General features: G+C 43.3%; 1 protein-coding gene across 1 annotated transcript; it reads left to right on the top strand.

Annotated features, from left to right (window-relative positions):
* Positions 1 to 3,948: 3,948 nt before the first annotated feature.
* Positions 3,949 to 7,624, top strand: sox4a (SRY-box transcription factor 4a). Its single transcript, XM_060904690.1, has one exon. The coding sequence runs from the start codon at positions 4,399 to 4,401 to the stop codon at positions 5,404 to 5,406; it is 1,008 nt and encodes a 335-aa protein (XP_060760673.1). The 5' UTR covers positions 3,949 to 4,398; the 3' UTR covers positions 5,407 to 7,624.
* Positions 7,625 to 9,292: the final 1,668 nt, after the last annotated feature.

Raw genomic sequence — 9,292 nt, 5'->3', positions numbered from 1 at the left:
CTACTAGTGTGACAGAAAGTGAGCTCGTGAGACATGATGATGCCTTTCTGCTGCTTTTCTGTGTCATGCTCTTGGGTATCATTCAGGCAGTGCTGTCAGGGATCTGGTCAAAATGAACAGAAAGATGAATGCTGAGTAATATAAGCAGACTTTATGATCATCTCTATGTATCTTTGCGGAAAATGGCTGATTAGTAAATTCAAACACTGAACACAATGCAAATGCGTGGAGTGGAAGTCTAATAGGACACGTGCAATAATTGGGCAATAATGGAACTCGAAGTGACCTCAGACATTTGCAGAGTATATAACGTTTATTGAATTATGTTTCACTGTATTGTTCAAGTCCTTACAGCTCAAGGATCCCCTGGAGCTGAGAATCCTGGCTGTGTAGAATTTCCCCTGTTCATCTCAAGTTTTCTCCAGTGTCCTCACACCTCTCCAAAATCACCCCTAGGTGTCAATGTGTGCCCTGTGATGGACTGCGATCCCATCTTGTGTGTATTCCAGGTATAAGCTCTGAATCCAGCACAACCCTGATCAGGATAAAACGCTTACTCAATATGAATGAATGTACTGTAATTATGTAGCCTTGTATGTAATACTCTCATGTTGTGCTAATCTCATGCAAAATGTCCTGGTACATTTTTGGTTCCTTCGCCAGTGCATAAACATTTTAAATGGACTATCAAAAGTATGACAGTGGTTTTTAAAGTTCAATTATATTACTTTAAAGCTACTACTTTTACATTACTAACCATATATTCTCAAAGCTCCCATGGCTTCATGGCTCTCTTCAGTGTTAAATAATTTTCATGAATGTCATCAGTATAGTTTTATGAATCTAATTATTAAAAAATAATTATTATGGGTGTCTCCCATAACCCGGTACGGAAAGTATGAACCGGAACGGGACGGTACATTACAATAACATTACATTTTCTAAATATTCAGAGGTTTCATACTTAACATCTTGTACTCGCACGTATCACTCTCATGTCTTCTTTGATTATCCAGTATTATTATATCCCGTCACATTGTATTAACGTTATATTCACAATATTTTCAATCGAAATTGATCTAAAAGCCCAGAACTCCAATTACGGAACATACCTCGGCATGACATCACAAATAAATCCTGTGTTTTGACAGTAAAACAACTAAACAATCTCATCATCTCTAGCCGCTTTATGCTGTTCTACAGGGTCGCAGGCAAGCTGGAGCCTATCCCAGCTGACTACGGGCGAAAGGCGGGGTACACCCTGGACAAGTCGCCAGGTCATCACAGGGCTGACACATAGACACAGACAACCATTCACACTCACGGTCAATTTAGAGTCACCAGTTAACCTAACCTGCATGTCTTTGGACTGTGGGGGAAACCGGAGCACCCGGAGGAAACCCACGCGGACACGGGGAGAACATGCAAACTCCGCACAGAAAGGCCCTCGCCAGCCACGGGGCTCGAACCCGGACCTTCTTGCTGTGAGGCGACAGCGCTAACCACTACACCACCGTTCCGCCCCAACTAAACAATATATTTTGTTTTTCTTCTAACTTTATTTATCATACGTGATGGGAACGGGTTCATCTATAAAGGCGGGATGACTAATGTAAGTACCGATTAATAAAATGGTGGACGTGACGGATGTCTCTGTGAAACTGGAACAAAAAAGGTAAGATTATACATTATGTAAATAAATGTCACAAAAATGGTATTGCGGGACGGAACACTTGTTACACATGGGACAGAACAGCATATAAAAACCCGGAAGGCAAATATAAGAAAATACGTGACATCACATTAAAATACGTGACGGTACTGTTCTGTTCCGTACCGGGTTATGGGAGATGCGTAAATGCGTACGTGCACAATAGTAATTTGGTGATTAACTGGAACTTGCCACCTACAGAACACATCAGGTCCAGGCTGACATTAATTACAGCCTGATTATTTTGTTTATTACTGATGTTCGTATTTGATTCAGATATCTTTAATAGTGATGGGTTTCACAGGACCCCACTTTACCGACTGCTCCTTTAAAGCGTAGATTAGAGTCCAGCACTCCTCATCTCCCCCCCAAATTCCCCTGTATTTATGCGCTTACATTTCTATTCATGTTTACAGAATGATGTCAATATCTTTTCAGTGCTTTGTTTCAAAAACACTTAAAAGCACTGGCTTTTGAGACGCAATTTTTAAAGTAGGCGAAGAATGAATTGATTATTTTCCTGAAATGATGTAAACCTTTTTACTGCGCCTGATGGATTTAAGAAAACACTCTCCTCTAACTGCATTACGTAATGCATATTCACATATATGTTCTCTCTCTCTCTCTCTCTCTCTCTGATAACCATGTCGCTATAGGATCTTTAGAAAAGCCTTCATTGGCTCTACTGCGACATCTAGTGGAGAAAATTGCATTTTTGAATCAAGTCCAAAAGATTAGAACCTGGAGTTAAATGCTTCTGCTTGATTTTGTTGTTCATCACTGTTTTTTTTTTTTTTTCAGTCTGTGGTATTCTGTGTCGGTCATGTTGTAGCCTATAAAGTGTTATAACTCACTATGGTTCTCAGGCATACTCCTATACATGCTCCTTAAGAGTACTCTATACAGTAGGCTGTCTTAAAAAAAAAATTGGGGTAGAGTGTTTACAGAGCAGGGCGGCATGGTGGCGTAGTGGTTAGCACTGTCACCTCACAGCAAGAAGGTCCTGGGTTTGAGCCCAGCAACCGATGAGGGCCTTTCTGTGTGGAGTTTGCATGCTGTTTCCTCCGGGTGCTCCGGTTTCCCTCACAGTCCAAACACATGCAGGTTAGGCTAATTGGTGGCTCTAAATTGACCGTAGGTGCGAATGTGAGTGTGAATGGTTGTTTGTGTCTATGTGTCAGCGTTATCCTGCGATAACCTGGCAACTTGTCCAGGGTGTACCCCGCCTTTCGCTCCAGCTTGCCTGTGACCCTGTAGAACAGGATAAGTGGCTACAGATAATGGATGGATGGATGTTTACAGAGCACACATGTCTTCTCTTTCAGAGTATGAGTGAAAGTAGTGCACTCCATAAATAATAATAATAAAAGGGCTGGTCATGTATGGTGAATGCCTGACTACCGACTCCCCAAACCAGTCTTGTATGGAGAACTGAGTACTGGCAAGAGGAAATGTGGAGGTCAGAAACTGAGATACAAGGGTGTCCTCAAAAGACACATGAAGAGTGCTGGAGTGGATGACTTCACCTGGGAAAGGCAGGCCCTTGACCGAGGAAAATGACGTTGCACCATCAAGAAGGCAAAGAATGCAGTGGAAAAGAAAAGCCTACATCCGGGCTCATGAGAAACGGCATACCGTTGCGACTAATTCAGACTTCATCTGTCCCAGTTGCCAGAGGCCGTACCAATCAAAGGCAGGTCTCATGGCCACATGCGTTCCTGCATCACCTAACCACTAGGCATCATCGAAACGACGGACGGCCGAGGAAGAACAACGAAGGGAAGGTAGATTCTTAGATAAAGTTTAATTAAGGTATAATACTCAATAAATAAATAAATGTAAATAGACTAAACAATTGCATAAAATGTCATAAATTAAAAAAGAAAGCTGTTAATGAGTTAAGAGAAGGTGACTTGACCTAACAAACTGGTCAGGCTCGTGTACTACAAGTCACTTGTCTTGGGGGGGGGGGGAATAAGAAAGAGAGAGAGAGAGAGAGAGAGAGAGAGAGAGAAAACATGTACCTTTAAAACCAAATTTTGCAGTGTAGACAGGAATGAGGTCAGACATAAAGCTCCTCATTGCACGCGCCGATTATTATTAGATACTATATTCAGCCAATGGGCGTTAAGGGGTGTGGTTTCGTGCAAAGACAGGCTAGCGACAGCAGCTGATTGGCTGTTTTCCTCTCGCCTCGCCACCGTGGGGAGGATAAAGCCGGGCGGAGGCGCCGAGCTGCAAATCTTAAAGTTGTGATCGGTGAAAGAAAGATCCGGACTATGAAAGAGCGCAGTGGCTCAAACCTGCCGCATGGTGCTGAGACGAAGCATGCTGAAGAGTTTTCTCTCTTTCCAATAAAGTTATTATTTTTGCTTCTTAACCTGCTTTGCATTCAGAGCGGCTCTGGCCTTGTTTTCAGTCGCACTGGCAGCTGAGTGCTATCGTTTTATATTTATTTATTATTATTGTTATTATTATTTTTTTTAAAGAAAAGCTATTTTTTTCTTGAAACTTCTCTGTAATCTCAGAAAAGCACCGCGCCTCGAACTTTTTTTTTTTTTTTTTTGGTGCGCTCTGCATGCGCTTTTACGCACGCGTTCCTGTGCACTGTGGAAGAACGGATCTGAAGTGCAAAGTGATTTTATTGCACCAGCAGGATTGTAAAAAAAAAGAAAAAGTTGGACTGAATGGTTATGGTGGCGAACAATCCAGATTTGCCGCCCATCGACTGTACCGACTCCGGTGAGATGGATGCGGAAGCGGACGCATCGCGGACCCCGGGCTCCCCGCACGCGCCCGGGGATGTAGCGTGGTGCAAGACGCCAACCGGCCACATCAAGCGGCCTATGAACGCGTTCATGGTGTGGTCTCAGATCGAGCGGCGCAAGATCATGGGCCAGTCTCCTGACATGCACAACGCGGAGATCTCCAAGCGCCTTGGGAAGCGCTGGAAGCTCCTGCGAGACTGCGACAAGATCCCGTTCATCCGCGAGGCCGAGCGCCTCAGACTCAAACACATGGCAGACTATCCGGACTACAAGTACCGGCCCAGGAAGAAGGTCAAGACGTCCGGTGGTGCATGCAAAGCTGGCGGAGAAAAGACAGACAAAGGGGTCAGCAATGGTGGGAAGTCATCGTCGAAAAAAAGCCACGGTTCGAATAATAAATCTCCTGGCAGGACGCATAAGAAGTCTGGCTCTCTCGAAGATGCGCTGTATAAACCCAGAGCAGCGTCTGCTGCAAAGCAGATACCGGGCAAGTCTGTGAAGCGCGCGCACTCGGGCTCGGAAAGCCTCGCACCCTCGGCCGCCGCCGCCGTGCCCGCGAGCCCGACACTGAGCAGCTCGGCTGAGTGCGCCGAGCCTCCGAGCCTCTACGATGACGCGAGCACGCGCTTCAAACACGCCCGCGCCTCCTCTCCGACCCCGTCCGCCTCGCACTCCTCCTCTTCCTCCTCCTCACACTCCTCGGATGAAGAGTTTGAAGATGACCCTCTGGACTTCGACCCCAGTCCCGGTGGCTTTAGCAGCGGATTCGGTAGCGACACGTGCCTGGACCGAGACTTGGACTTCGGGTTCGAGTCGGGTTCCGGTTCGCACTTCGAGTTCCCGGACTACTGCACGCCCGAGGTGAGCGAGATGATCTCGGGGGATTGGCTCGAGTCCACCATCTCTAACCTGGTGTTCACGTATTGAGCCCAGATTTTACGAAAAAAAAAATGTTAAGCGTCCTGCGACGGGCGACGCGACTGAACGACGCGATTCCCACCTGTTTCATATTAAAACGCTGTGGGTTCTGACACGCAGATGAAAACAAACAAACAAAAAAACAACAACAAACATAGCATAATTGCAGAAAGGAAAAAGAGAGGACAGTGCTCCTTTGGAGGAAGATGAAAGCTGGAGGAAGTTGTTTGTATGGACAGGAAAGAGGTGAGAAGTTGCGCGGAGGTGAGGTGAGAGGAGGCTGAGAGACTTTTCACACCGATGAGCTGATCACTGATGGACTGAAAAGCTGATGTGATGTGAGTGATTAGAGGACAGTGTGACTAAACCGGACTCCTGAATGAACTGATGAACGCATGATGAGGACGGTTTTGCCTGTGAAGCGCGAGCCGAATCGGTTTTTAAGCAGAAACAAAAACAAAACAAAACTATCACCAGCTTTTTTCCCGTTAACGAGATGTCAGGTGTTTAAGCGCAACTCAGACGGTTCAGCTTTTTTTCCTTACACTACAGATCAGGACCAAAATTCGTCCGAGAAGCGTGTTTTCTCTCTCTGTCTCTCTCTCTCTCTCTCTCCTTCCCTGTCTCTCTTTCCTTCCCTCTCTCTCTCCTTCCCTCTCTCTGTCTCTCTCCTTCTCTCTCTCCTTATCTCTCTCCCCCGTCTGTCTCGCTCTCCCTCACTCCTTCCCTCTCTCTCTCTCTGTTTCCCCTCTCTCTCTCTCTCCTTGTCTGTCTCTCTCTCCCTTGCTCCTTCCCTCTCTCTTTGTCTCTCTCACTCCTTCCCTCTCTCTGTCTCTCTTTCCTTCTCTCCTTGTCTCTGTCTCTCTTTCCTTCTCTCTCTCCTTCACTCCCTCTTTCTCCTTGTCTCTCTCCGTCTCTCTAATCTCTCTCTCCCTCCTCCCTGTCAATCCCATCCCATTCCCTCCTTTATAACCCGTTTGTGCTCAGAACAATTTTATACCAATGTATTTATAATGCTCCAGATGTTTGCATTTGCATTTTTTCCCCCTTTGTGTTTGTTTTCAGACAAAAATTGAACTCTATTGTTATGATATTGTTTTGTATTGAAAAATGACATCATGCTATATTGGTGGCTATTGATTTCCATTCACTGTTAGCCACATTGGCATGTCTGGTAGCCTAAAGCTCCTGGTTTGTTTGGGGTTTTTTTTTTGTTTGTTTTTTTCCCCCTCTACAGTACACCAGTCTGTCTTGTCATGTAGCCTCCAGATGCAACATGTAGGCTACATCTCTGTTTTTTCTCAAGGGCTAGAAACCGCATCGTGTCATTTTAACGGACGGGAGACGAATCGTTGCTGTTATTTTCTACGTGTATTTTTGTACAATTAAGATTTTGTCTCAGAAACACAAACAAACAAACAAAAAAATCTAAACAAACAAATGATCTGTTTACAGTGTCGATCCACAGATTTCTTAAAGACACACTATCACAATTTCTCAACCAGCCATGCAAATGAGACTGTATGTAGCGGAAGCATCAGTGTCCTTATGGGAAATACTGTTTCCTTTTTTTTTTTTTTTGACAATTTCTTTGTGCTTTAATCAGTGAATCCGTCATTTTTTAAAAACCACTGGATGTAATTTGAACACGCTCGAAAATGCCTATATGATTTCATGAAGTAATGCTTTCACTCCTAAATGTTACAAGGATATTTAATCTTTTTCTACTTGTTGGCTAAATGTAGCTAATCGTTTTTAGTATGTTACGGCATGGCGACTAGCGTTTCGTATTTTTAAAAAAAAAATTCAGGTTCACGTAGAGCTGTTGTGTTTAAGGCAAAAGGATCAACGTGAAGATTTTTTTTTCTTTTTAATGTACATTGATTGTATAATAAAGTAAAAAGACTGTGTGCTTGTGTGGCAATGACCTGCCACACCAGGCACTTTGAACATATATCTTTATACGTCCCTATGTTTAAAGTTGTTGTTCATGACTTTTTTGGGATAAATAGGCCTATATACATTTTAATATTGTTTCATTTTGTGCAATATGCTGTGTACAATATTGTTTTGTCTTGCCATACCATATCACGTTTGAGTAGAGAATTCAAAGCCAGCCAATTGTGTCAAGTCACTGCCTGTCAGACCTCTGTACAAAAAATTTAAAAAAACAACAAAAAAAAAACTGTCTTTTTTCCAGAAGGAAATAAAATCAGCTGGAACTGAACTTCTCTTGCTTCTCGTGCTTTAATCTGTCTCCACATCCTCGTAGGAACCTCATTATCTACATCCATTCTGATACTGCTTACTTATCACACAGTCTTTAGCAAACATGCACTTTTAAGCATCTGACATCTATCTATATATGTATAGAACATAGATTACATTAATTAGCATTAATTAAAGCCAGTTTGTTTATTAAAATATGTCCCACATATCAATCAGCACAATCCTATGTCAATACTGTTTAATATGTAACCCTGGTTGTGGTCAGGACAAAGGGGCGTGGCCTGCTCCTACTCCGGATCTACACTAATACTATTAAACCATTGATCCACTCCTGCAGATTCGATGTAAATAAACATGATTGCCTTGAATCCTTTTAAGCATTATAATTCTAAATTAAATTAGCATTGACATGTAATAATCCTCAGGCATACCAGTCTGTTCAAGGCATGGTTTCAGAAACAAACAATTTTTGTTTTCACATCCAAGTAAGATTTCATGTCCAAGGAATTTGACTTGGCGTTTGTGGCATTAACATACACTACACACACACACACACACACACACACACACAAGTGAATTTGACAGATGCAGGAAAAAGCAAAACAAAAAAGGATAAAAATAGAATATTAATCTGTATACTTGATTTTGTCCATTAAAAAAAAAAAAAAAGTCATAATTCGGCTCCCGTTGAGCCGTGAGCAGATCAGGTTGCTGTAGAGGAGCATAATAGCATTTCTAATTACCTTTGAATCATCAGACAGGATCATTAGAGTTGGCAGGACAAGGTAATGGACATATATTGTGAAAAGAGGGTTCAGACAGTGTGTGTGTGTGTGTGTGGTGGGGAGGAGGACGAGAACGAGACACAGGAGAGCGTCTCGACCCAGAGGCAAGTATATAAGAGGCGGCGGTGGTGCTTTTGGCTGGGTGGCGTTGAAGAAAAATGGGTGTCGAAACATGTTAATTTCTTCTCTGAGTGTAAAAATGAGGCACAAGGATGGAGATTAGGAGGTTGGAGGAAATTTAGCTTTGAGACATGATAGCTACATCATCCAAATTTGAGCATGAGTGTTTTGAGATTCTGCATAATAATAATAATAATAATAATAGATATTTTAAAATAAATTACAACTACACCTTGATCTGAATCACGTCTAACAGCCAAACTTTGGGACACACGTCCTACCTGAGACCAAAGTGTAATGAGGAAGAAGCTGATCTCGTCTTTCTATGAAAAGAAGAAGAATTATTAATACTGTATTATTTCATTTTATTATATTATTTCATGGTGGCGTAGTGGTTAGCACTGTTGCCTCAGAGTAAGAAGGTTCTGGATTCGAGCCCAGCAGCCAACGAGGGCCTTTCTGTGTAGAGTTTGCATATTCTCCCCGTGTTTTCATGGGTTTCCTGCAGGTGCTCCGGTTTCCCCCACAGTCCAAAGACATGTGGTTAGGTTAACATGGGGTGGCCATGGGCTGAGGTTGGGCAGAAGTGCCCTTGAGCAAGGCACCTAACCCCCAACTGCTCCCCAGGCACTGAAGCATAGCTGCCCACTGCTCTGGGTATGTGTGCGTGCTCATTGCTCACTTGTGTATGTGCATGTGCGTGTTCACTGCTTCAGATGGGTTAAATGCAGACGAAGGAATTTCACTGTGCTTGAGTGTGA

The sequence above is a fragment of the Neoarius graeffei genome, chromosome 22 (assembly GCF_027579695.1).
Source record: "Neoarius graeffei isolate fNeoGra1 chromosome 22, fNeoGra1.pri, whole genome shotgun sequence".
In the NCBI taxonomy this organism is placed as follows: domain Eukaryota; kingdom Metazoa; phylum Chordata; class Actinopteri; order Siluriformes; family Ariidae; genus Neoarius; species Neoarius graeffei.
Note: the sequence above shows the minus strand (reverse complement) of the source record. Positions and strands in the feature narration are given on the sequence as shown.

Excerpts from the sequence above, each read along its gene's own strand:
- sox4a (XM_060904690.1), top strand. The coding sequence starts at position 4,399 with ATGGTTATGGTGGCGAACAATCCAGATTTGCCGCCCATCGACTGTACC.